Raw genomic sequence first — 27,850 nt, 5'->3', positions numbered from 1 at the left:
AAATGCCGGGTGATGTTCAGCTCCTTGTGTTGGCAGCATAGCCTGAGAGCAGTGCATGTCCTGTTGTGCGCTTGGTCTTTGTTTGAATACATGCTAATTTGGAAAACTCGAGTTGTTTAATACCAGGGGTCCTCCGGTTTGTCTGACAGGCTGCTTGCTGTGTAAACAATTATATAGGTCTCATTGATTTTAGAGCTTTTGTATTTAAAGGAGCCCTAAGGTGTCACCTGATGGAAGCTTAACAGCAGACGTTAAATTGACACACTCTTTGTTTAAGGTTAAGAATTAAGCACAGGAAGGCTGTGGGCAAATCAATTGTAAACCTACTGTTTGGCTGTACTATATCAGGGGTATTAGGACCATTTGTGGCCCGCTGCTTGTTTTTTATTGGCCCACCGCACATTGTAGAATTAAAATTAAACCAAAAAAATAAGCAAAAAATTTAGTTTTTTAAACCTTTTTGCTAAATTAAAAAATACATAAAAATATCGAAGTGGTCCCCCGGATCTTTCGAAGTTCAGTTTGTGGCCCTCAGTGGAAAAGGTTTGGACACCCTTGTACTATGCAGTGCCATAAAGTATAAAGTGTTTTGACATCTGGCCAATTAAGAAATGAATCATATGCAAAGGGACAGATTTTCACACATTACAATTTTGTTTAATGAGCATGAATGGACACCAATAAGGTTTATAGCTAACCTTATCTTTTTAGAAAATAGACGTTAACAAAAATACCAATACCAGTATTAGTTTTTACGTGGGTTGAAGTTTATCAAAAGTTATAACATGGTGTGCCCCTGCACTAGCTACTGTAATCAGATCTGATACAAGACCTACAGTAATGGCCAAAGGTTACTTAAATAAATGTAAATATTAAATGAATAAGATAGCTTAAATTTTGTGTTTGAATAACTTAACAATTTCCATGTTCGTGATTCACATAAACTTTTTTTTTTATTTTTTTTACAGTAAATAGGCATTTTAATGCTGAAGCAGCAAAGTTATTGAGACACAAAATGTATTCACTCTCAAAGATTTTGGCCATTACTGTACAAGAAGCATTTTGCATTTACGAATGAATAAGGCTCAGTTTTGACTGAAAATATTTAACACTAGAACTACCATGGCCCCTACCATGGCCCCCTTCTTGGTAGTTCTAGTTAAAGGAAAACAGAAATTTAAGAACCACCTCTCAGTATGCTACAGTGCAGTTCCAATTGCAAACACGTTAAAGCAAAAATGTGTCTTTTCTTCAGTCTCTAATTACAAGTTACTCTTTTGCCATTTGATGCCCAGGTGGTGGTCAACAAAAAGATTCCTAGGGCCTTATCTATGATGACAGACACAACCTGCTGTGACCTTAGCCGTGAGACTGAACCAGTTGGGCAGGTAAACAATGACTTGAAACTTGTTACAAAGCAGTAAGTAAGGAAGGAGAATTCTGAAAATTTGGGTGATTTATTAAGGCCACTGGGTGAGTGGAATTCTTTTTAAAATTACTGCATGACAGACATGGAGGAAACATTCAAAACCCATTCTGTCGTTGGCCACATTTTCAACAGCTAGCAGTTTCAATATCTGCACAGAAATAACTGTCCCCTTTAAATTATTTATCGTAGCCAAGATGTGTTGTCTGACCACAAAAACACTCAGCTCATTATTTGGCAGTGTGATAATAAATAGTTGTAATAGTTGGTAGGCTTTGAGATTTGTGTACACACGGGGGAGGACATTATTGCACAATATCAAAATGAGTGCTATTGCAATGTTTTCAACTTGGCTAGTGTACATAACAATATTCCCTCCCCTCAACACAGCATTTGTCATTAATTGGCATTATTTATTGTTTATTTGGAATCGTGATGTTACATGTTATTGGCCACTCTAAATTGTCCATAGGTGTGTGTGTGAGTGTGAATGATTGTTTATTTATATATGCCCGGCGATCGACCAGTCCAGGGTGTATCCCACCTCTCTCCCATAGTCAGCTGGGATAGGCTCCAGCATACAGTCGCGACCCTACTGAGGATAAGCGGCATAGGAGATGGATGAATGGAATAGTGATTATACGGAGGCTATATATATATATATATATAGATATATATAGTATTGTGCCATCAGGGCCAGCAAAGCCTTCTCTGCTGGCCTAAACACTATCAGAAGCACTGACCTACATGTACAACTTAAATTCTGTTTATTTAATTGTTATGTTGTAATGTGTTTTTTGGCTGCACTGCTTCTAGCACGTGTATGTGTATGTTATATTTTTGTGTGTGTTGCCCAGGGCCTTCAGAATCACTAGTGCTGGCAGGATGTCACTTAAATTCTGTTATGTGGCAGTTTCTTTGACCAATCAGATTCCAGATCCACCTCACACCATAATAACATCAGCATTTTTCTGTCCTCTGATTGGTTGATCAGAGCAAAACAAAGCCAAGTTTCATAAGATGAACAGTCTGTAGTGATTAGAACACAATAACACCCACAATGGCTGATGGAGGAGGAAATTTAAGGCAGACTTTTCCAAAAAAGCCACACATCATAAGGATAGGTTGGCCAACCCGGAAGCTAGCTAGCTTGTCTGAGCCTGAGAAAGGGTTTGTTCAAGACTTCTAGACCAGTGCTTAGGAACGGTACAATTGGCTTACAGACAGAGCATACTCTGGTGAGTTTTTATGTTATTAGTTAAATACTGATTCTGATTTTGTAGTGTAGCGGTTTGGAGTTGTCTGGCAGCTTCCACCTGTGATCACCAGTGTAAGTTACGTAATGCTTGTTACTAGCAGAAATGTAACTCAAGCGCATCGGCATCGATGCCTGTGAATATTCTCATTCATCCCGGTCATTGTATTCTCAGGGCATTCAATCGATCGCAACTGGATTTCATCGGCATCGTTTTGTGCTTTATTAATAATGGTGTTCAATCCCAACACGTGAAATGCCTCGCTCACTATAATTCCACGCCTTGTAATGTTATTGATGGTTTGTATAATTGCATCACGACAGTGGTGGTATTAAGAGGTGGATTGTGTCGGTTAAGTCCCCACTAGGTACTGAATGCACCATACTGTCTGGCATTACTTGCCTATAGGTTACTTGAAGCCTCAGGAAACCACATGACAGATTAAACCAATAATTATTAAACCTGCTTTGTGTTATACGATGAAAGGGTGTACTCAGTATGGCTTGGGTAGCGCTAGCAACAGCCTGAAACACGAATAAAATGCTGTGTGTGACAAATGAGAATCAGGTTCTTGGAGTGATCTGAAGTTCACCTCCAACTTCACTCCACGTGGCGATCTGGCCCTGAGGACACATTCTCTTGGCAGTGAGAAGGAGCCATCTGCTGTGTTTCAACCCTCCCATTATGACCATCGCGCACATGGATGTGGGAGTGCGTGTGTGTGTGTATGTGTGTGAACGAAAGAGGAGCACATTTATATTAGTCATTGACAGCCATTTAGTTTTGACTTAGCATTGCAGTATCACCATCAGAAGTATTATTGTTTTTGCTTCAATCAAAACATAGCAGCTGATAAACACGTGTTCCTCTGGAGAATCAGCACCATGTTGTGTGCACCCCCCCTCCACACTTGGTATTTAAAGACCTTGAAACAGCAGTGCTTCCAGTTAATGATTGTCCGCTGAGGGGGAAAGTGTGCACTGAAATTGTTGACTCTTATCGCTGCTGACCACAAAGCCGCTCGAAGAGTATCTGTGAGGCTGACATTAATGGAGAGCCCAGTGCTTCTTTTAAAGAGACAGGCCAATTTCTCTTCTTTTTTCCTCTTGGGCTTGATAAGAACAGACTTGTGCCGACACGGTCCACATAGATGGGTCTATAATTGAGAGTCAGTTTCAGGCTACTTTATTTATTGACTAGTGGATAGAAAAATACAAGGAGGAGTTGAATAAAGACAAAACAAATGTGTGATTTTCTTTTCTATTTGCATGCTGGGACGTTGGGAACTTCAGACCTCCCACTAGGAAAAGTGCAGTGGAGTTTTTGCTAAGTTGGGCAAATCAATGAAACCCGACTTCACCGAGATGTCACACAGGACTGCTGGCGCCCACAAAGACTCACCAAAAAAAAACTATAACCAAAAAACAATATTTACTGTTCTTTGTGGAAATGTATGTGTAGATATTAGATTTGCAGCAATTAATCAAACTGACGATTAGTTGATTATCCAGTTCATTGACAGCTATTTTGGAATTTGATCTTTTTTTTTTTAAATAAAAAAATATAAATATCCTGTGATTTCAGCCTCTGAGAGGTGAATGTTTTTCTATTTCCTTAGTCATCCATCAAATCAGACCTATTTGCGTAATAAGATATTCACAAATAGGGTGGGGCATCGTTTCAATTTGAATGATTCAGATTCCTCGTTTCGATTCTCAATTCTGATGCTTTTAAGAGGCAGGGTCATCAAAGTTTGCATTGGTTTAAATGAGGGCGCTAACCAGAATTCTGTTTGGATGAAATGTCTGAACTTCTCCATGAATATGTTCATAAAATGAACTGATCAACTTTACTATGAACCAGTATATACTGTATATCAAACCATTCAACTTGAATATAAATGTTACTTATTTTTACAGGAGTACACTTTCACAAAAGATGTTTACTTTCAGCAGTATACTTTGTTTGCTGCCTCAGTTTTGGTGTAAGCTATTTTTTATGACACCCTTATTTTGTTACCACAAGTAAACAGGATGTAGCCTAAAGGGCTCTTATTTTGAAAGCCAGAAGTGTGTTGTGTGGGTTGAGAAGGTATCTTGCCTGTTGCTAATAGAGACAGACTGTGCACATGAATAAACTTGCCTAACCGTAACTCCTGTCCTTTATTTACACTGAACTTCCACGACATGAGCGAGCATCCTAAAAGCCTCTGTTAAATTGGCATGAGACCTACATCATTTATTGTTTGATTTCCCTGATTCTGGCCGCTTAGAGGAGGTCCGATGTAGCACATCAAAGATGGGGCACTGTTATTTCCACACCGTGAATCTGGAGGTGTTTATCATGTTGGTCGTGCGGCCTCGTTTGCGTGATATAACTGTGTTGCAAATGTTGCACTGAGCTCACTGCTCTTTTTTATGAGATTGAGCTAAACTTTTGAGCTGCTTCTTCTTCATTGGTGCTTCTTATGGTGCATTTCTTCCGGTCGCCGAACTGGGTATCAGAACTAGGAGTCGAAATTAAAATATTTGAACGATCCGGGGAGAATCGCAATGTGAGTTCCGGTTTCCAACGATGCTCGAGACCCGATGCCCAACCCTATTCACAAACATCAGCTTTGATGATGAGATTATCTCAATTAATGAAAACAATCAGATTAATCGACTAAGAAAATGATTGTTAGTTGCAGCCCTAGTAGATATATTCCTATATCATCTTTTTAATCACGTTATTTGGTAAACTAAAAAAGAAAAGATTGTAACTGCCAAGGATTGTCGTCTGACTACGGGCGGCCACTTCCCAAACAAAACAAATACCATCATATCACAGTTGTCTTCCGTGTTATTGGTTTACATATGACTGGAACACTCTAAGGTTGTAAGCTCCAAGTTGGATATTTCCTTCTCCCCAGCAGTTTCCAATGCAGCATAAATTGCAACAGGAAGATATGAATTATTAACACACATTAATTCAACATCGGTGCTTTTCTCTCTTCTCAGCGTCAAAAGCCTCACATTGCCTTCCCAACGACACCAGCCTCTTCACAGGCACGTCCACAGCCAGGCCCGAGTCCCACCAGCTGTACTCCGGTGAGAGCACGCAGCTTGGTCGGTGAGTGATCAAGTATCGGTTCAAGTAGCTCTCCTCACGGCCGCGAGCCATTACGCCGTTCGCCTGGTCCTTCTGAATCAGCATAGAACAACCTCGAGCCAGTCTGTACATCTGTGGAACCAGCCCACCATACAACTCTGAGGTGTAGTAGTAGTCACCTTCGGTGTTCTCCACGTGAGCTGACGACACCTCATCTGTTTCATAAGGAAATGTCTCCCGTGGCTTGCCATAGAGTTCCGGGTGCAAGGTGGCCACCAGGTCACCAAGGATTTCTTCTCCGACAGGAGACACAAACTCCTGGTCAATGTCAGCACAGAAAATGTACTCAACGTTCCTGCCAATTTGATCTTTGATGGTGTCGGCCAACAGGGTCATACGGCGATAGACTAACTTGTCCCAGCCTGGGAACTCTGCAACAGAAACCACTGTCAGCTGTCGCCCATGCCCCAACTTCATAGGAGGATCAAATGTGTGAGGATTATCTGTGAGAATGTAGTAAGTGACCATCTGACTGGGAAGGAAGTACTCTTCGGCTGATGAGATAAAACGTCTCACAAATTGGGCATACTTTCCCACCACGAGGGCCAGCAGGCCTATTCGAATTTCTCGTTGTGCAAGTTCAGTTCTTCGCTTGACTGAGTTGCGGGTGTCACCCCAAACTAAAGGAGCACCCCAAGACGTTTGCAGTGATCCTGCCTTGGCGTTGATCATGTCTGTCTCTCCTCTTCCGATGGCTGCTTCCATGGAGTGAAAGTAAGGATGAGGGGACCTCATGTTGGTGCTGGCCTTACGCCCATGGAGGAAGTCTGACAAAATAAAACATCTGTTTTACAACTCACACTTAATCATATAACATCTTTAACCATTATAGGGTTCATTCATTTACTACCTCTTATTTGGCTTAAGGTCACATGGACTGGAGACTACGTCAGATGACTATGGGTGAGAGGCGGGGTACATTTTAGGCTGGCCTCCAGCCAATCACAGGGTACATACAGACAACCGTTCACACTCACATTCACTCTTATGGACAACATAGGACATGCATACCCAAACATGCATGTTTTTTTATTGCAAGCATAGAGAGAAGATGCACACTCCACACACGGTGGTTTGAGACGGATTCTGACCCAGAACCACCTGGCTGTGTGGCAGATGTGCAAACCGCTGCCCTTAACTCATTTAAATATTTGAAAATGACTGCAGTACATTACAAGACTGTAGGTAACTTTGAACACAACAATATGTTCCATCACGTAAGTTGACATGTTTCAAAACAAATGTTCCCATTAGAAATACTTTAAAGCGGGCGTCTCAGCAGCTCAGGAGCTACCAGTAACTCGCATGTTGATTTTGAGTAGCTCACTAAAGAGTCAAAGAATATTTGCCATATTTGCTTAAACTCTTTGTATTTTTATGTGTTCAATTCAGACATTGTTCCTCTAATTAAAGACAAATGACCACAAAATAGAATACACAAAGATCACACCGTTTGAGTTGACATCTGCTTTGTGAATAAAGTACAATTAAATATTGCCAGTCACATAAATAAAACACAATGAGCTCAATAGCTTTGTCAAAGTAGCTCTAAACATGATGAAAGCTGCAAACCCCTACACTAGGAAGAAATACAATATAAAGGAAAGTCAACTACTGTAAAATAAAATGTAACTGTCTCATATTGCACCGAGCAGCCAGACCCTTTTCTACGTGGCAGTGAGCTCCATTTCCGGGTCTAATGTTGTCATCATACCTTTCTTTGTGGTGGCATGACACAAAACACAAAAAGCTATAGATAATACAAAACACATGTGCATTGACCTGAGACTGACAGGATTTTCTTGCGTCTACAGTAACATGTCATCACGCACGATGGTATAGCTTCAACGCCAGCTTTTGTTTGGCATATTTTTTTACTTGCGTAGCATTTGACTCCATTACAACTTGCTCCATGGCTGATAAAGGGCTGGAGCTAAATAATTGAATTATACTTATGTCCCAAAAAGAGATGTTAATGATTAATTTAGACCTTAAAATGTATTTTTAATTAATCATTTAGTGAGCTGGCACAGTATCAGACAAGGACAAACTTCCCTGTACAGTGTACACTTACATATGATAAGAGACAGTAGAAAGAAGTACAGGAGTAGATGTATCCTGGACACTCTGACTGCTCCTGTATGGACGATAAACACAACTTATACTCAGAGCTTCCTGCAATGAAAACAGTGATAGTTGCTGGGATTCACTCTGGTCTTCAATGGAATGCACAGAATGTGCTTCTCAAGATATTTCTCCTCTTGAAACTGTGGCACGCTGCATCAAATGATATAACCATCACAGCACATGTTCTCCTTATGTGCTTCAGTCTGCGGTTTCTACACATAAATATACGTTATTTTGCATTAGACTGCAATGCATGATGCTATGAAACAGCTTAATTACCATATATTTTATTGACGTTTTCATTTTGGTTAAGGGTTAATGTTTCAGTTGTTGCGGAGTGCACAAGAACACATAAGTAAAAGCACAATGAAGTGAAGGCACGTGTACAGTACTTCACCAGGCAAATTATTTAACAAGATGCACAGTGATTCTAATTACATTCATTGGCATGTTTCAGTGTCAAATGACGTGTTTGTGCATTCTTGCATGCACAAAGACAGCAGGAGAGGAGGTGGAGCCCCACAGTGGCTCATGTTGTACTGACCTGTTGGTGTCTTGCAGAACGGGAACAGCGCCATGCTGTGAGCTGCTGCTGGATAAACACACAAACAATTTGCCCAAATGTCTCTCACTCCCTCACTCTCGGTGTCAAACTCTCACTTTGGATGGTAGGTGCTGTAAAACTCACAGATGTCGGGTTATTTTCTTCAACTTTCACCCCGTCTTTGTGTCTCTTTTTCCTCTTCTTTTACTCTTCCACTCCCCCCTTTGCGTATATTCTCCTCCCCTCAGTTCTTCTCCACTTCTGGGGCGAAACCAAAGCAACCCGATGTGTGCAATCTGGGCAATGACAAGCTGTACACCAACCAGAACCAGATGTTAAAATGATAAAGGAAGACTAGTAAAATATATAAAATACGCAAGGAATTTCTCTTGACACTGCTAGCACATTTACCTACAGATGACGCAGCATCAGGAGAAACTGGGGGTTCAGTATCTTGCCCAAGGACACTTAGACTGAGGATGGAGCTCCTAACCTTCAGGTTGGGAGACGACCGCTCTAACACCTGAGCCATGCTGCCCCCACGCCTTCAGCGTGTAATATTTTTTCTGACCACTAGGTGGTAGATGACATCACGGATTTTCAATGGCCAGTATGACAGGTCCTCTTACTGGAGACTTACAAATAATTAGAAAACACACATTTACACACCCCGGGTCTCCATGAATTAAATATCATTGTTGAAAATATTATTTGCTGACATGGTGTAATCTGTATGTCCAAAATAATGATCAAAGGAAAGCCAAATGATGAAGTAGGCCTAGTTTAGGACTGGATATAGAACGTGAAAGTGAAAAAGGAAGTGTTTGTGTCGATATTTAGAAATCATGAAGTAGGCCTAGTTTAGGACTGGATATAGAACGTGAAAGTGAAAAAGGAAGTGTTTGTGTCGATATTTAGGCCTTAATCATTAAACCTGTGCTTTTCAAGTTTAATTGACTGTAATAATAACAAATCATAACTGCCCAAAGCTTCCACCGCCACTGTGGTTGTTATTGCACATGTACAAGCAGCAAGAGAATCCACAGACTCAAGAGGTCACTTTGCAGTTTATTACGACAAATCTCTAATTTTTGTACAACCATACAGAATTTGCAACATAATTTTGGCTTGTTTAAACAATTCGGAACTGAAGCATCAGCCAAAACAAAGAAAGGTAAAAGATTATAATATAGGCTACGCTATGAATAAATTACAAGGTGCAGCATTTTTCAAAACATCATCCTTATCCTGTCTTCTTGTTGGCAGAGAAGCGGGGCTGGCAGTTTCACACTGAACTACAGGGGCTCTGCATAGAGGCTTTATGATCATTCGTTACGTACAAACTTGCTTTGAAATATGTGGACGTAAGTATGCTGTTGTATCATCTAACACAAATGTGACTGCAGGTTGTCATGCAGAGCCTTTGTTTAACACATCCATTAAGAGCAGAATAGTTATTTCACTAAATCAATACTGCAACGTTTAAAGGAACGGCTTACATTTGACATGGGACAGGTAAAGAACCAATACTTTTCATTGAAACGCACAGAAGCTTGACAACAAACTGGCAGTGTTCTGTTGCAGTAATCAAATGAAAGAATAAACTCTTTGAGGGATTCATATATTATTTCATAAACTATGAGGATTCTTAGAAAAATATTTCCTTTAATGCAGCATAGTACTTATACAAAATCAAACAAAATTGCAAAATAAAAAGATCACTTTGTTTTTGTGTTTTTCTTAACTTAAACATGTAGCTTCTCTCACAGTACTTTTTCTTATCATGCAGAAAGATATTCTTAGAGCGTGACAGTACAGTTGGATTATCTTTACACTCAGTGACGTGCGGTCAGGGGAGGTAGGTGAGGTAGGGCATCAAAATAACAAAATAATGATAACGCAAAGTAAATATTAATATGCCCATTGAACTATATTCTAAGGGTATTTCCTGTGTGAAAATTTCCAGGGCAGAAAGCTAAGATGAGGCTGCCACGAGCGCCTCTTCTCAGCTACAAGACCAGCCTGCCATCTGAGTAGACATGGCACCTGCCAGTTTGTGTTTGTCAGCATGTCGCTTATAATATGTTGCAGAAACATTTATTACACACCATGACTTTCTGCAGCCTGTGTGATTTCTTTAATGTAAGCGTGGCATCATTATTCTTGCTAATCGGACAGTAAAATACATGTCAAATGTCATACGCTGAGGCGCTGCAGTACATGCCTCATCCTGAAGGTGTGCGGGCATGCTTGAGCTGGAAGGTGCTTGTCACTGCTGTGTACTTCCATAGAAAGGAAAAGCTGGGGTGTTTTTTTGCACCATAGAGCCAGAAAGCTGCCTGTATTTATGTTCTGCTGAATGAAAGAATGTATTTGACTGCCAAGACGTAGCATCATACATCTAAACACACCAGGAGGTGATCAGAGTTTTACAACAAAGTATCAGAGCTTTTCCTGGAGAAGGATAGGTTGCAAGTACTTAATATAGGCTACAAATAAAAGGTAAGAGTACAAATGTTTTTCAGTTAATAAAAAAATAGTATTTGAAAACATGTTTTTTAAACAAAAGTGAATTATGCGCTTCTTTTTGTTGTTATCCTTTTAATGAGACACCTGCATTAACGTAAAAAAACCCTCCAAAGGAGTCAGTGCCGCACCAGCCATGAACCTCACCGCACGTCACTGTTTATAGTTTGTCACTGTATGATCTTCCACACTGTATTTTATTTTTTGTAGAGCGTGGTTTGCAGACACCCTGAGAATCAATCATCTGTGAAAAAATGTTTTCCGAGGTTTAAGTGTAAGCTCACTTGATTTAAAGTAATGTTGATATTCACTATTTGAAGATGATTTTTCCCTCTAAAGTTAATATGTTAGTGTGAGATGCACTCGAGAGCTACAATACTGTGCAAAAGTGATGGACGATTCACATTCATAGTGACTCAAACAAGGAAAACACTAAATTATAATTCCGCTGCAACGTTTTAGAATGAACACAGTATGAGATCGCTGCTAACTGTATCTGTTAACTGTTTTACTACGTCGGAGTGGACGCTGTGAAAAAAGTCATTAAAGCAACAAAGCTAATGGTGGCCCGAGATTTTTGCACAGTACTGGCATATGACTCAAAACAGGACTATCAGCATCTAAACTAGGGATTATTGTTGACAAATCCATGCTACAATCATTGTCTTTGTATGTATTGAGAAAATATATATTCTAATGACGGCGTGCTTGAGCAGGCAGTAAAGAGGTGAGTGACCACCGAGAGCAAAGATGTTCCACTTGGATTCAAACCAACGAACCAAATCAATCTGCATAAAAAATAAGTAAGTTTTGAAATGAAAATAAGGAGATCAGCTATGCAGCATTTTGGGGGACAACACAGAACTGAATGAGAGTTTAGATGTCACTTTCTCGCATTGCCAATTTTCTCCTTCTTTCTTCTTTTGCCTTGTTCCTCTGCTTCCCAACCAACACAAAATCACACTGTTCTCTCTTCTCTCACTTCCGCTCCTCACCATCTATCATCTGGAACAGAGCTTGCAGCAGGCGGTCATCCCTATGCCTGTAAGGCTTGGTGCTGTAGAAGCCGTCGCTATAGTCACTGTAGACGCTATCCTCTGGGCCACCATACTTGTTGATCATGTCCAGAGCTTGGTACAGCTTCTGCGGTGGGGTTCGTGTTGCCGGGAGGGAGGACATTCTTCCAGTTTGCTGTTTCCTCCAGGCTGACCTAGGCTCCTGGGAGGCGGAGCTTTGCCTGTTGAAAGCTGTCTGCAGGAGACGCAGCAAGGCCTGTGTGGGGGTGTTTGCTGGTTTTCGGGGTTCTTTCTCTGTGTTAGAAGGAGCTGAGGCTTGTGTTTTTGTCTTTAGAGGTGGATGGGCCTCAGTGGGCTCCTGTGTCACCAAACAGATGGAGAACATATGACATAGTATGTACCAGAATTATAGAACACAATATTAGCAGAATACAGAGAAGCCACATGACTAGTAGATTACATTTCTATGTAAAGAACATATGGTGTATAATATTAACATAATACATTTGCTGTGTTTGCTTTTTATACATTTTACTCATTTAAGACAGAGGTGTCCAAACTTTTTCCAGCAAGGACCACATACTGAAAAATGAAAGGATGGCCACAGCAACACATTAAGATATGCTAAGAAGTAAAATATATTTCAAGAAAAAAAACACATCTCAGCTTTGTGATATAGGTGAAAAGTGTATTATTAGTATGAACTTTGCTCTTTTTTTCCTCATTTTTGCTGTGTTTTTAAAAAAAAAATGTCTAAATATTTCAACTTTCTTCTGGTAAATTTTCTCCTTGTAATATTATCACTTTATTACCATAATATTTTGAATTTATTCCCATAATATTATAGCTTTTTCTTTTTTTTTTAGTAGTTCTATTCTATTTTAGTTTATTCTCGTAAAAATTTAAACTTTTTTTCTTGTGAGAATACAACTTTTTTCTCTTAATATTTTGACTTTATTGTCGTAAAATTACTGTTTTCCATTTTTATGTTCTTTTTTTTAATATCCAAATATTTCAACTTTGTTTAAATTTTCTTCTCATATTATGACTTTATTTCCATAATATTTTCAATTTATTCCCATAATATGATAACTTTGTCCGCAATTTTCAAAAAATAAAAAAAAATTGTTTGTTCATTTCTTATAATATTACGAGGTATTAATATTCAAATATTATGAAAAAATAACATCTTTTTACTTTAATATTTCCACTTTATGCTACTAAAATGATGTGGTGAGAAATACATCAATACTGACTAAAGTAAAATTCGTCCTCGATCAAAAATCACTCCATACACTCTATTTCATGACCATATCTAACTTATTGCGTGGAGATATGGGTAAATAACTGTAAAAGCACACTACACTCGCTAAATGTACTACAAAAAAGATCAGTTAGGATAATCCATAATGCCGCGTATAGAGAACATACAAATCCTCTATTTCTAAAATGACAATTATTAAAAGTTGCTAAAATTACGCATAAAGCATACGATAATCTGCTACTCAAAAATGTCATGCAATTCTTCTCAACGAGAGAGGAGAAATAAAACCTCAGGGAAAAACTTAAAACACCTACATGCGAGAAAAACGCTAAAAACCTCCAGCATTTCAGTATGTGGAATCAAGTTATGGACCGGGTTGAGCAAGGAACTCAAACAGTGCACTAAGATGAGCGATTTCAACCAACAATACAAGCAGTTGATGCTTGCAAAGTAAAGTCCTGCAGCAACACACTCAAAGTCATAATGCACTCACGCTCACCTCCATCATGTCATCCATATGTTCCACACCACGGCGATCATTCTGCACAGCATTGTAGGGAATGTACACCCGAGGCTTCTTCATGTGCTCTGGCTTCTCCGATGTTCCGTGAAGAATCAACTTCCAGTTCAAGATTCGACCCTCATTCTCCATGCGTCCGGACTGCCACGATAACACATGGATTAGACTCAGGAAGAAGGAAGCACATTATTGGATAATCGTTTGTGAAAGGAACACTATCAGAGATGACATTTTGATGCATGTGCCCAGTGTTTGAGGTCTTCAACATCAATTATTCTCCAAGATGTAAATGCCACATGAGGATATTTTGTCATCAACTCACAGTGTCAGTGATTGTGATGGTCCAGGTACCAGAAGGGTCTTCTCCCCATGTATGGACTGACATAAAATCCCAGTTTCTGAAACCATTGGACGAAGTGTCCCGCTCACGTTCAGCGAGCAGCACTGTGCTGGTGCCTAAGGAAGAAACTTTGAATTTAGTTATTACACTCACATCCATTTTTGCGTGTGGATGCGTGTGTGTGTGTGTGTGTATGCCTCACCAGCCGGCGAGGTGAGTGTGATGTGCAGATCTCCTCTCCTAGTGTATTCAATGCTGGCCTCCACCTGCACGTGCTCCAGTGAGCCGATGGCGTTCTCCTGCCCTGCACAGGCTTTAGTTGGAATCTCTATAGTGGTCTCCCCTGCGGCTTTCAGCTCCCTGTGGGATGCATTAAAAATAGCAGGGAAAGTTACTCACAAACACCTCACCATGATGACAAAAGGCTCTCATATCTGTTCCGTTGTGTCCTGATGCGTTCTAATTAGCAAGAACAATCTTGTGAAAACAACAGTGAAGTAAATAAATAAAGTAATCGAGGCCTATCAGTCTGGAAAATGTTATAAAGCTATTTCTAAAGCTTTGGGACTCCAGCGAACCACAGTGAAAGCTATTATCCACAAATGACAAAAACATGGAACAGTGGTCACGAGTGGCCGGCCAACCAGTTGTTGCTGCTCAGGATGGCTCAACCAGTTATTAGGTTGAGGGGGCTTTTTTCACACAGGGGCATGTAAATTTAGATATTTTTTCTCCCTTAATAATAAAAAGTTTTATTTAAAAACTGCATTTTGTGTTCAGTTGTGTTGTCATTGACTGATATTTAAATTTGTTTGATGATCTGAAACATTTAAGTGTGACAAACATGCAAAAAAAAAATCACTTTTTTTTGGATATTCACATTCTTTTTCCTGGTTATATGACTGCACGGCCACTTGTTTCAAGATGTCTAGCGTAACTGCTCGATGGACTGATGAAAAGTTGGACTGACGGGAGCAGTAGAGAGAGTCAGTTTCTCAATGTAGATTAATTTTGGAGTTAAATTACTGCTCTTTATTAAGTATAAATTCGTATTAGAAAGGAAAACCCGAAATCCCACTGTCTGCCAGCCTTTCATTCAGTTGCAAAACCAGTTAATCCTGAACTCTCCCCGCCAAGAATGAAAGGATTTCCGTGTTCAAGCTGGCGTACAGCAGGAGGGGGGTGTAGACCACTAACCATCGACGGAAATTTAGACCCAAATCCTCCGGATTAAACATGTAGCAAGGTAATGGGGCAACTAGTTGTTGGTGCTATTGAGTCCCATAATCCAAAACAAACTAGACAAAATGGCCATGCAGTGTGGGCTATTGGATGTGGTTGGTCAAAGATGCTCCTTGTTGATGGTACGAAGAAAATGCGCAGATTGTTGCAAGGAAAAAGGTTAAGGCTGCAAGATTTGAGTCTCTAATCCAAAAACAATTCCAAGCAGAGCAGTTGATGTAACGTCTATGTAGACAATGATATAGCGGCATGGCAGCTTTGCATTTCCCATCAATAATAAAATCATGTTTGGATATTAGCAATTAGCAAAATGACCTAGAATTAAAATGATCCCACATGTCCTGGCTTAAAAATAAGCTTTCAAAATCATTTTCATGGCAGTAATGCGCTCATTGTTATTGTCACGACTCCCCTCAGAAAGCAACAGATGTGTCTTTGACAATGCAGATGGATTTATCGCTGAGCTTTGTTCACCCTTAAACTCTTTCTCGTGTTCTCTCGCTTTGGGTCAGACTCTTAAAATGTCTAAAATGACGCCGTTGCGTAGCTGCACGGGCCCCACGAGGCGGCAGCTACAAGTATTGTGCAAGTAGTGCAGCTTTATTCCATTCACTTACCTAGGCTGGAAGGAGTCATCCCTCACTATACATTGCTTCTTTTCAGGCACGTGCTTCCAGGTGGCAGGGTCAGCAAGGTCAACTAAGGCTTTGGCATTGAGCAGTCCGAAACCGAAGCGACTGTTAACCATCAGTGTTGCTCCGTTCCGCTTCCAACCTGGATTATTAGCCAAGGGATCGAACTCTGAAGTCCAAACCACAATGTGCTGCAGGTCTCTCCATGTTAGGTCTGGACTGCAGAGGAGAAGTGGATAAGGAGGCAAGTCGGTGAGTACCTATTAAAATTTGTGTCAGTTTGAATGGTCTTTCAATTGCACGCTTGCATACTTTTGCTCCAGTGCCAGGGCAAATATTCCAGCAGCTAGCGGGGCTGAGGCCGACGTTCCGGTGTGAGTCTGAGTGCACTCATTGTGGAGATCAGCACTGGTCTGGAGAAAAGCAGGCAACAATGACATGAAAACATATGAAACGTCTATCCTTGTCAATTTAAATCCAACATTTTAAGCACGTGTCAGAAAATGATTGGAGTTTTCAATAGAAAAGGAAAATGTTCATGTAGCGTATATCGACTTACAATCCTCTGATCGGTGTAGTCTCCACTACTGTACGCTGTAGCCAGAGTAGAGGAACACTTCTCAGCGTACCATGGAGACAAGCCCTGCTGGGAGGCGCTGCTGATTGAGATAGTGTAGATGCTGTCTGTGTAGCCATCGCAGTCACAGTTATCCCCCTGGCGGCCACCGTTACCTGATGCCCAAACAAAGATTGAGCCCTTCCCGCCTCGGCCCTGCACAAAGGCGTGATAGAAAGCAGTGAAGCATGAAATGAGACATCTGTTTCTGTGTCAAATACTGGTACAGTATATTGCTAATGCTGAAAACACATTTAAACCCGTGCGTACAGTCGTTATTACTGATGTTGCTTAAATCACATGTTTCAAACTCAAACCTGCAGGCCACAACGTCATTTTACATGGCCTTCGAAAGCACGGAATATGTAATAGGCACACTGTGTACTCAGCTGACAAATCGTAGCACTTAAGAATGGTTCAATAAAATAAGCGTTCTGGCTGCAGATAGAAAACGTGCACACATTTAAGGATGAGAAAAAAATGCTCAATTGCATAATAATTGTGCATGCAGTGAATACATGTATTTGCTTTCACAGTTACGACAGTAAGAGTTCAGTAAGAGTTAATTTCAATTGTAATTAGGAGCATTATTCCCGGAAGCTAAGTGCATTGTCCTTATTGATTGTGTTCTGTCTGAATCCCAACAGAGGCAAAAAATGCATCCCTTAAGGAAGCTCAGCCAGTTGAGTAAAAGCTGCCAGATGTATAATTTACCTTCTGGATGCCGTACTCAAATGCTTTCTGAGCCAGACGACCGGGGCCTTCCACCGTCTTGCCATCATCATTGGGTCCCCAGCTGGCACTGTAGATGTCCACATGTTCTGGATTGAAGCCAATGGAGCTAGCCTCGATGGCATCCGTTACAATCCCATCTAGCATGCGAATGCCTGAATACAAAAGAGCCAAGAGCATTACGGTAAATGTAATTAAAAGTGTAACAGATTTTTTTAATATGCTCATTGTCCGAACAAGTTGGCTAGTCACCCTGTCCATTCAGGTGTTGCAGCACTAATACTGCATGTACAACATTGGATCTGTGTCATTTGGGAGAGTGACATTATGTAACATAGTGCATAGGGCCTCCATCCCTTCCATTCTAATTGTCAATATAGAAGATAAAACAGTTTTACAACCAGAGTAGACAACACGTGTATGTTTTGTGGGTGGACGCAAACCTTTTTTAAATCTAATCTCATAATCTAACCTCTCACTTTTAGAAGAATACGTATTTTCTCATTGTACAACATAGAGTGAGTCCTTTTACATACATGCAATATGATTTCTTATTTTTCATTCAAGATAAACTAAAACAAAAAAGGCTCTTACCTCCAACCTTGGAGTTAAAGGCCACCCCAACGCCACATTTATTGTTGTCTGCTTGCATGGCGATCTCACCAGCACACCTGGTCCCATGCCTAAAAAACAATAACCATCACGTGTTTCAATCACAACTGCTAAATCAGAACTGTCACTGAGGTCTTTAACACAACAACACTGAACATATGCAGTCGAGTTATAGCATGAACTTATTGTATATACTATGACCTGGGCATACGTTATTAGCGCTGAAGCGCTGCCAGTTTGTGTTTCTTATATGTCTCAAAGTACTTTTTACTGGGATAAAAAATAAAGACTAGACCCCCCCACAGCTGTATGGCACCTGTACCATGTAATATGATGCTTGCACGTGTCTTTAAGCGCAATGGCACGCCTACATTTCTAAAATCATAGAATGGGCAGCGATTAGGGTTAATCGGCACGGTCAGCTCACTTGTTTTCATTGGTGGCATCGTATCTGGGGAATGGATCTGGGTCATTGTCGTTGAAGTCGTAGCTGGCTGCTGCATCCTTTAAAGGAAAAAAATACAGAATTTGAGTAGCCGTTTCTTTACAAAAGCTGGTAGGATGTCAGTTTGAGACAAAAACAACACATGCATATTTGTCTGGAAGGGTGTTTGAACGATGAGAACCTTTATGTTGCAATGTAATGCTTGTCTGGATAATCAAAAATGCTTACAAAGACACAACAAAACTTTACAATATGTACAGTGTTATAAGCACCAAGAATACAATTTGAGAATGGTGACTGTATTGACTTAAAGTTGAAAATATAGGCTGCTTGTTTTAATTTATGAGGGTGGTAAAAGCGGCAACACTACAACTTATCAACCTTTGAAAATTCCTGGATGCCGTTTAATTCACAAGCATGTAATTATCATCAGTCTTTCCTGTCGAAACGTCACAGAAACAAAAAACAAATCTCTTCCTAAAGAGGCCGAAGTATAATTACTATAGCTAAGCCACCATTGGAGCGAAAAAGAAAAATAAGGGACCAAAATCAAGGCAGAAGATGACTTTGCCTTGGGAAGTGTCACCACCAGTGTTGCTATGGCAACAGCAGACTGAGACGACGGGGCTGTCTCCATGGAAACAGTATCTTACGTAGTTTGAGTAGATGTCTGTGTGGTTCCACTCCAGTCCGTCATCTAGAACAGTGATGACCACTCCTTTCCCAGTGATGCCCTTCTGCCACACGGGGATGACGTGCAAGTCCAGTTTGGGCAGCGAGGACGACGTCCTTGTGTCTTGCTGCAAGACCAGAAGAAAAGTCAATGATGACTTGTTGAGAATACAATATGCATCTAAATAGGCTCTTTAAATGTTATCGCGTATTGTAAAAGGTTAGGCCATTAAGAGTCTCTCAGCTTCATCCAGTGACCTTCACAGAAATTCATGACTGTTTTGTCAGGGATAAGCCCACTCCTGCAGCCACTTGCTGGGATGTGTGATGCTTTTAACCCTCAAGTTCCAGTCAAAGCACTGCATAAAGACGTGTTGTCATGTTAATTCCCCCCTGTATAAAACTGATATGATATAATCTGGGAAATTACATGGAAATGGAGAAGAAAATGACACCAAAGCCCTCGTGTTTTTCTTGCTCTTTGTGCAGTATTCACGGACACTGCAGAATGCCACCTCAACATGTGACTCATACTTGTCTATCTTTTTTTCCTCAGGTTCTCTTTGTGCAACCCCACCTCCTGAGAATGCAGTTGCATCCCAGTTGTCGATGCAAATGCGCAGCAGTGATTGTAATGACTGACTTATTAACGTCGGCAGCATTTGACATATTCTCATATTTTTTTCCATAGTGTTAGAAAAACAATATGCACATCTGACACAAGCATACCCTCATGCACGCATGCAAACACAGCCGTGCAGGCGATGAGTCACGCCCTGGTGTAATTTTCATGCATCCAGCCACTCATGTTAGATAACGGCAGTCATCTTCTTCAACTCTCCACTCTGTCGCTTTGCAGCATTGCTCATCCGGCTCCGTCACACATGTAGCCCTCTCCAATGTAAGCAAACATCAACCGACGTCATCGTCCTCTAACCCGTCACGCCACCCTCTTCGCCATTTCTCTTCATTCACATATGCACACATCACAAAATTGACAAATTAGGTTTTTATCAGGTGATATTGTACTTCATTCCGCACAGCTTTTATCCTTGATGAATGACTCATGATGCTTTAGAGTGGTGGACTGATGTGGAAATACATTAAGTGCCACTTTAAGGTAGTCATCATCCCTTCTTAGACAAAATGATTGGGAAATTTTGTTTTCTCATTCTACACAAACTGTGTGTGTGACTCATGTTTGGTCACCGCAGGTGTGGACAAGCGGGAGATAAATGGACTCCCGCTCCATCTTTCACAAAACCACTCTAAGGCAATACACATTTAAACATTACGCAACTAATAAGTTCATTGTTTTTGTTTCCCAGAACGGGAAGCTAAAGTATATGTGGCCGTGTAAAAAAAAAATATTATTTTGGGCCCCATCTAAAAAAATATTCATGATTTACTATTTTCGAATGGCCTCTGTAAGTCATGGGCCCAATCACCATCACTTCCCCTGACCTGCATAACAACATTAAAGGGATCAAGCCTTCAGGGCTGCCCCTCCCTAAATGCAGTGCCCCACGATCCATTGGGGAACCCATTTTGTGCAAGGTGGCGCATTCTCAGCAAATGCACAAAGGACGCACATCGCTACGTCAGCCCGAGGCAGGAGAGAGAAAAAAAAAGAGAGATGAGTAATCTGACACCACACTCGTTGCCACAATGATTGACAGCACGCAGCAGAATAAGAACACAAAATGGCAGAATTCACCATTTCACTTGTCAGTCCTTGGTGGTGTAATGGTACAGCTGCTGCCTTTTAAGATAGAAGGCGTGGCCCTAAGGAAAATCTAATTCTGCACAGCTGTAAAAACTGACAGTTCTCTGCTCCAACTTGGCCTCAATGGACTAAAAAAAATCTCATTTGGGATAAATTGGGACTTAATGAATTGTGCTCTGCTCTGTTCCATCCTGCTGGATTAGAGTCTCTCCACTACTCTCATCCCGACTCGGACTCTGTAACCAATTAAGCTAATGGCTCTTTTGGCCAGAATTGCTTCATTGTATGCTGTTCTATTATTGTTTGTTTGTATTTTTCCATTTTAGTGCCATTGTTAGCACAATGAGAACAAAACTGGGATCAACATGACAGGTTTCATAACCACCTCAGGGGAAAAGAAAGGAGGAAGCAAACAGAAGGCCCATACTAGGTGACGAGAGCAGCAGAAAAACATATTTTCTTTAAATATTTAGTAATAAACTGTATCAATCATTCTTTTTAGTTGCACAGATGACATTTGAGTGTTTTCCAGCTTTCTTGCGGACTCACCAAATACCACTGCTGGTTCCACATGGGGTCGTCAAACAACTTGTCCACCGGGCAGTCCCTGCACTCCCCGAGGGATGCGCGCTTGTTGCGCCGTTTCTCGTACTGTTGCTCTGCCCAAAGCACCTGCACAGAACGGTGGGATTACTTTGTGTTCGAGGTGCACCAGGACGAAATGAAAACTAAAGAAGCCACTCACCCGATCATCCTCCGACAGCCGCCTGGTGATGTGTTCTGCACCTCGCTTCATTCTGCGTGGATGTTTTCGATGTCTGAACAAAAAATGGTCCTTCAGGGCGCCAATCTGCAGAGATAAGAGAGACCGGGTAGTGGAAATCTGCCTAATATCAACCAATGTATCTCAAGTGGAGCATTCAGAGGTAAAAACATAACGAATTATTCATACACAGACAAAAGCAAAACATACTGGCCACGGCTAAAGGCCCAGTTGAATAAGATCCAGTACACGGCAAAGATAATAATGCTTGTTTTGACCTTGGGAGGTATTCATTTAACAATATCTTAATTATGTGGTCGCAGTTTGCAGTGATGGCGTAGAGCTGTACTGCATCAGACTATTTCTAATATTATGGTTACCTTGTCTTTAATCCTGAAATGGCACAAGAAAGTGGCAAAAGATGATCTTTATATTGAAAGAAAAAATCATTATCTTGAAACTACTAATAAAAAGACGACCATAATTATTCACACAGATAGAAATACATGCATATTCAGTATTCCCCTTTTAGAGTGGATTAGATTGTTCTATGCCAGATGTTACTCGTGAATGGTGCGAAATGTAACATTTTCTCAATAAACAAAGAATGAACAAGGAGAATATTTTTCACTAATAACTCTCTTAACTTTTATTTGTCACTTTAATGGTTGTTTGTATGTGCCCTGCGATTGGCTGGCGACCAGTCCAGGGTGTACCCCGCCCCTCGCCCAAAGTCAGCTGGGATAGGCTCCAGCATACCCCCGAGGCATATAAAATGAATGAATCCATGTGGTGTGCAAAATATTAGAAGCACTTCTCAGTGTGATGCGCTACATATTATAATCACAATATGTGAAATAATGACCTTTTTTTATTTTTTTTTTTAATTGAGCTCTGCCTCTTCCTACTGCTTTTCAAACATGTTGAATTGTGCAAGGGTAACTGTGATGTCCCTCAATGTAACTTGTTGAGCATGTTAGAAACAAATAAACTACCGCTATTATCTTTGGAACAATTGTGTTTGATCCCACTGTCCAGGTGTACCTCATGTACCTCAACAGCAATAGTCACAAATTATTATTATTCCATACTGTGTATACCTAACGGACAAGAAAAGGCAGCATTTGGGGGGAATTTAAACCTTAGGACCCTGTCACATGGAACAGACAAACTAAACAAAGCAGAATATGTAAGAACATTAAGATGTCACTGCTATACAAATCCATAGGCCAACCACGTCCTTCCCATGCAAGTACTGTAATGTGTTTGCATGGGAGAGGAAATACTGGACAAGACAAGGCAACGGTGCTCATGTGAGTCATAGATTGATGAAAATCCTTCATTTAGCAGCTGGGCTACGATTAAATATATTATTTTCCACTTATCTAATGTGATAAAGCAGAATTATTGATACTGCTCGTGCTTTTCCTCTCCAAATGTTATTAAATGCTGCAGCTTATTAACGTTTTCCAATACGTGTTTTTATGGGAAAAGTGACATCCCACCCCATTATACTATTACTAAAGACAAAATCTAAGTCTTAAACCATCAGCCATGGGACTGGTCCCTACCTGTCGGACCAGCTGGTAGTCCAGCTCCCGGGCGATCTCGGCTGCAGCATCCTGCCCACCCGGTATCTCGACGGCCCACTCGTTCAGATACTGTCTGTCCACGTAAGGCGAGCCCAAGGAGCGGGAAACCACGGAGGAGAGTACGGCGAGAAAACAGCACATCACCGCGGGACGACATCTCACTTCCATCGCAGAGGAAATTCAACCAAATGAGAAAAAAAAATACACCCACAGCAGCTTGGAAGCTCCTCAACTATCTACTACTGCAAATCACTTCTTATTAGTGATAATAAACAATTCCTCTTTCCCGGTGGGGAACAAAAGTCGCCTTTTTTGCTCCGTCAAGGAAACACTTGGTGGTTGAGGGTTGTGTGCGTGCACGCGTGTGTGTGCGGTCACGACTGGTGGACGTTCACACGTCAAATTACGGTTGCTATGACGTCAATCCGGCGTCTACCTTCAGTCAAATAGGTGAGTTTTTTGTCCCTCGAGGAAGAAAGTGGGGGGTGGGGGTGAGATAAAAATATCCCAACGGAGGAGCAGGAAAGGAATACGTCAAGTAATGAAATACAAATCCTCGCTCATCTGCTCAGATAAACCCTATGACAGTAACATGGGTGTGTTTTATGCATGTATGGATAAATAATACATCATATAATGAATATATTCTATCTTATTTTCCCCCACCAGTTTATGGTTCAGCAGCGAGGACAGTTCCTTGTTTTCAGTAACATCACGGAGGGATGATGAGAAAACGAACATGTCAGACAAATATTATTTAGAGGAAAGAAATAAGACATTTAACACATACTGTAGTAATATTCAAAACCTTTCATTTAAGTGTCGGCGAAATCTATAATTAAGAAGCAATTAATTCAAACAGCAATTACCTTAAAACATCATGCTAGTCATATGCTACCAATAACAGAAGTGTTTTGAATGATGGTCGGTTTTCTGCTTGTTGAATTGAATGGCTATAAAACACAGGTGTCAAGGCCTGCTATGGGGTTTTATGGGGCCCACAAAAGCCAGGAAATAATGCACGTTAAAAAGACACTCCATCTTTCCTCTAAATGTATTTGTTCTGTCAATTTCAACAGAAAATTTGTATTGCATGCAATTGTATTGCGATGTGGCCCACGGTGAAAACAAGTTTCACGGTCATGCAAACATTGACTCCATCCCTCTATTCATCTTCTATAACACTTATACTCATTAGGGTCACAGGTGAGCTGCAGCCCGCTGACTCTCGGATGAGAGGTGGGGTGCATCTTGGACTGGTCCCCAGTCAAGCTCAGGGAACATATAGACAACCATTCACGCCCACATTCATGCCTATGGACAATTTAGAGCAGGGGTCACCAACGTTTTTCCTTGTGAGAGCTACTTTTACAAAATGAAAATGGCCAAGAGGTACTCATTTTTGTAACATTTATTTTCAGAGCTTATTTTAAACCCAAACAAAGCGAATATGCTTGTTTTATCAGAACATTAACAAAATGCTTTTGTATTTCAGAATGCATTTCTTTCTACTGTTCTGTCATTATTAACTGAAAACCTGAATGAAAAGCAGGCTTGCGGGCACCTCATGCGGTCGTGGGGCCCACGGGCACCACGTTGGTGACCCCTGATTTAGAGCCTCCACTTAACTTGTACTATGCTTTTGTATGCTTTTGGAATGTGGGAGAAAGCCACTCGATCGCTGTACTGTGAGGCTGACATGCTATATGGCCAAACATTGACTCAGTATGTGTTATATAGTTAGATATCTGGGCAATGACATGCTGACTTTTTAGGATTATGCCTTTATACGCCACAATGTGAAGCGTAGACTCACAGCAAGTTAACCACAACTGGATATAAATGACATTATTGTGTAACAGTGCAATTTTGAAACAAATGATCTAGATCTGTAATAAAATGGGCAATTTAAATCAGTGTCATTAAAGATTTAACATACATAGCATCTAATATGATGTGAAATAGTCTATTCAAACCAACATCTGTATTCATTTAACCAGTGGAATCCATTAAAACATGGTATAAAAATGTGCTATTTTAGCCTTCCGATATCATTGTCCGTTTGTGACGTTGTTCAGGTGAAGGAGAGGCAGTGCGCTTCACTGACGAGAATGCAATTGTGGGCGTGGATGCTGTACGCGATGGAGGATGTGGATGAGTGGTCCAAATCAGACAAACTGTGTAGTGAGAGCAAACAAACATGGCTGACATGGGCACGGTTACACAAAAAGGTCTCTTGTTGTAATTTACATGAACGACACAAGACAAAGGAGGAAGATGTGGTTCAAATAGAGTGAGTTTCTCCATCATTTTCAATTACGTCTTTACACTCATACTGACTGATTAGCTTTGGTCATCTGGTCTTGAGCAAACAGCTCGGCACCAGATCAGCAGTATAATCCACCCTTACCTAGCAACAACTGTTTGCTTTGTGAAGAGGCGGCACACACACACACACACACACACACACACACACACACAGAGGAGCAGCAGAAAGCAACAGCACAATGGACACCGGTGTTTGCGGCAGTTTGTGGTTTCCTCACTGAGCTGTGTGTCTTTCTCATTGATTGCGGCCTCACCCTCCTGCCTGATGAGCGAGTGCGCCTTTCACAGTAATGCGCTCATGTGGCTTTCCCCTGACCACCCACAGAACAAAAAACATCAGACGAGGTCAGAGGTGCAGCTGCATTCGGTCCGCTAATTATTTTTCCAGCTCTGAGGCTCTGAGTGAATGGGGATGACGCACATGAAGCTGCAGGGACTCAGGAGTCACCTCAGCAGACTGTGATGCTCACAACATCAATTAAAATGCGAGTGAAGACTTCAGGCACACTTCCTGTTCTGGGAAAACATACAGTCACCCTGTAATACATGACTGAGCTGCTGGATAGGACAGGTTCATTATTTTTTTTCCATAAAAATGCAGATGGTGCCAACATGTCTAATGTATCTTGTTTCTTCCTTGTTATTGATTCTTTTTAAATCATCCAGTCTATCAGAGAAGACCAGACAAGAGTCAAAAGCAACAGCAGAATAAGCTGTGGCATGCTGTGAAAAATGTAGCACGTTTTACGTGGGTGTTTTCCTCTTCCAAGGTGTGGTCTTCTACTAGAGAGAGACCTTTGACCCTTAGGTTTCTGCACGGCCTCTTGGCAAAAGAGCTACAGTCGTACCTCACCACTTTACAGTTAAATGGCTTCACTCTATGTTTGTCAAAAATACATGGATTAATAAATCACGCTGTTTTTGTTTGAATGCAGCTTATTATGAGTCAATAAATGTGCATATTGAAGCAAGTTTTATGTATTTATATTTTGCATAAATTAATCATTTTCAAGCATAAAAATGGATAAATGAACTAAAATACCAATCTAAGGCATTCAGAAGAAGCATTCCAAGATGCTGTGAATGATATGTAGTATTCTACACCGGCCACTAGGTGTCAGTAATGTTACTGTGATGTTCGATGAGACACTAGGCACAGACTTGACAGGCTTTTAATTGCAGGTTTGAATGATCTCACAACAGGGAAAATAATACCTAATAAAAAGCCCTAACATGAACTCAGGATACTGTTGCTGCAGTAACCCAACTCAACTCTGAACTCCAGCGTTATTTCCTGTCTGCCCGCCACTCATCTCACATCGGGAACACATTTATAGCAACACACATGGTCTTATTTATGTCTTAAATGGCTTATTTATTCTTTATATGTCTACCATATTGGGTAATACAAGTGTAAAGGTGACTATAGGGATGTTAGTTCATGTCTAGAAGGCTCTAATAATGTTAAAAACTGTATTTAGAAGGTCGTAAACCTTACTTATGAAAATATTTGATTTATGAATAAGGAATCCTACTTTGTGGAAATTCACTCATCATGGTCAGGTCTGGAACCACTTAACCACGATAAAGGGGGGATTACTGCACAGTCCTCGGCACTTACACTACATCTCCAGTATTTTTCCCAGTATTTGCTGGAGCAAAGTACCCAATTTTGGGATCTGACTGTTGCCTTTAATTTCTTTACCTTCTGAAGCTCCTGTTTTCACCCCCTGTTATTTTGTCATCTTATGTTCCTTCCTCTTGATTTTTCTGTCGCTATAGGGGCCGCTATATTGATCACAACTGACTTCTTGAGCTGTCTGTCAGCCATTACACTCAGTACGTTTCCATGCAATAAATTATTCAGATTACAGAAATAATTTGGTTTCTCCAGTTTTCAAACCTCAGAATGACGTCCCTGTTTACATGAACTCTCCAAAACACTAAATGGCGCTTACGCTCCTTTCAATGTGGATAGAAGTTTGGCTTTTCCGGTTGACCTGTTACGTCACATATACTGTAAACAAAGCATCTCGGGAAGTGACTTTGGGCTTGTTTTTTGTAAAGATGCTGGCAAATTTTCAAGTTTCTTTTTCTTTTGAACTTGCGATTGAAAGTCGCTTGCGAATTTTTGTTGTTTTTTGTTGTTTTGGGCTTGTTTTCAGAGTGCTCGTCACTTGTTTCTCTTGCGAGAGCTGACAGCCGTGTCTCTGCGGCAAATGTGCACGAGAAGGAATTCTACGAGCTACGTTAGGCTGTGCTACTGAATCGATTATGTCTCACTTGAAGTGATTATACAAAACAGTTACCTGCCAGCCTCC

The 27,850-nt window shown here is 40.8% G+C and overlaps 2 protein-coding genes and 1 long non-coding RNA gene across 5 annotated transcripts; 1 reads left to right on the top strand and 2 right to left on the bottom strand.

Annotated features, from left to right (window-relative positions):
- Positions 1–3,769: 3,769 nt before the first annotated feature.
- On the bottom strand, positions 3,770–9,058 carry LOC129187040 (globoside alpha-1,3-N-acetylgalactosaminyltransferase 1-like). 2 transcript variants are annotated; one of them, XM_054785907.1, is made up of 5 exons: positions 8,915–9,058; positions 8,648–8,814; positions 8,504–8,551; positions 7,907–7,969; positions 3,770–6,599 (listed from the first exon to the last, which is right to left on the bottom strand). In XM_054785907.1, the coding sequence occupies exons 3-5, from the start codon at positions 8,535–8,537 to the stop codon at positions 5,653–5,655; spliced, it is 1,044 nt and encodes a 347-aa protein (XP_054641882.1). In that variant the 5' UTR covers positions 8,538–8,551; positions 8,648–8,814; positions 8,915–9,058; the 3' UTR covers positions 3,770–5,652. The 2 variants fall into 2 exon arrangements, with proteins under 2 accessions (XP_054641882.1, XP_054641883.1); XM_054785908.1 differs by having other exon boundaries at positions 8,504–8,548.
- Positions 9,059–9,551: 493 nt separating this feature from the next.
- Positions 9,552–23,667, bottom strand: pcsk1 (proprotein convertase subtilisin/kexin type 1). Its single transcript, XM_054785901.1, has 14 exons — positions 23,181–23,667; positions 21,592–21,696; positions 21,396–21,518; positions 19,102–19,248; positions 18,431–18,507; positions 17,986–18,074; positions 17,374–17,546; positions 16,603–16,815; positions 16,356–16,456; positions 16,029–16,262; positions 14,372–14,529; positions 14,152–14,285; positions 13,809–13,970; positions 9,552–12,403 (listed from the first exon to the last, which is right to left on the bottom strand). Exons 1-14 carry the CDS (start codon positions 23,367–23,369, stop codon positions 12,008–12,010), a joined length of 2,301 nt encoding a protein of 766 aa, XP_054641876.1. The 5' UTR covers positions 23,370–23,667; the 3' UTR covers positions 9,552–12,007.
- LOC129187043 (uncharacterized) lies at positions 16,025–22,608 on the top strand. 2 transcript variants are annotated; one of them, XR_008572339.1, is made up of 3 exons: positions 16,025–16,295; positions 19,677–21,276; positions 21,379–22,608. It is a non-coding gene; the product is annotated as an uncharacterized LOC129187043 (long non-coding RNA). The 2 variants fall into 2 exon arrangements; XR_008572338.1 differs by lacking the exon at positions 16,025–16,295 and adding an exon at positions 16,865–17,575.
- Positions 23,668–27,850: the final 4,183 nt, after the last annotated feature.

The sequence above is a fragment of the Dunckerocampus dactyliophorus genome, chromosome 8, assembly GCF_027744805.1.
Source record: "Dunckerocampus dactyliophorus isolate RoL2022-P2 chromosome 8, RoL_Ddac_1.1, whole genome shotgun sequence".
Taxonomy (NCBI): Eukaryota; Metazoa; Chordata; class Actinopteri; order Syngnathiformes; family Syngnathidae; genus Dunckerocampus; species Dunckerocampus dactyliophorus.
This window is presented reverse-complemented; position numbering and strand designations above follow the sequence as displayed.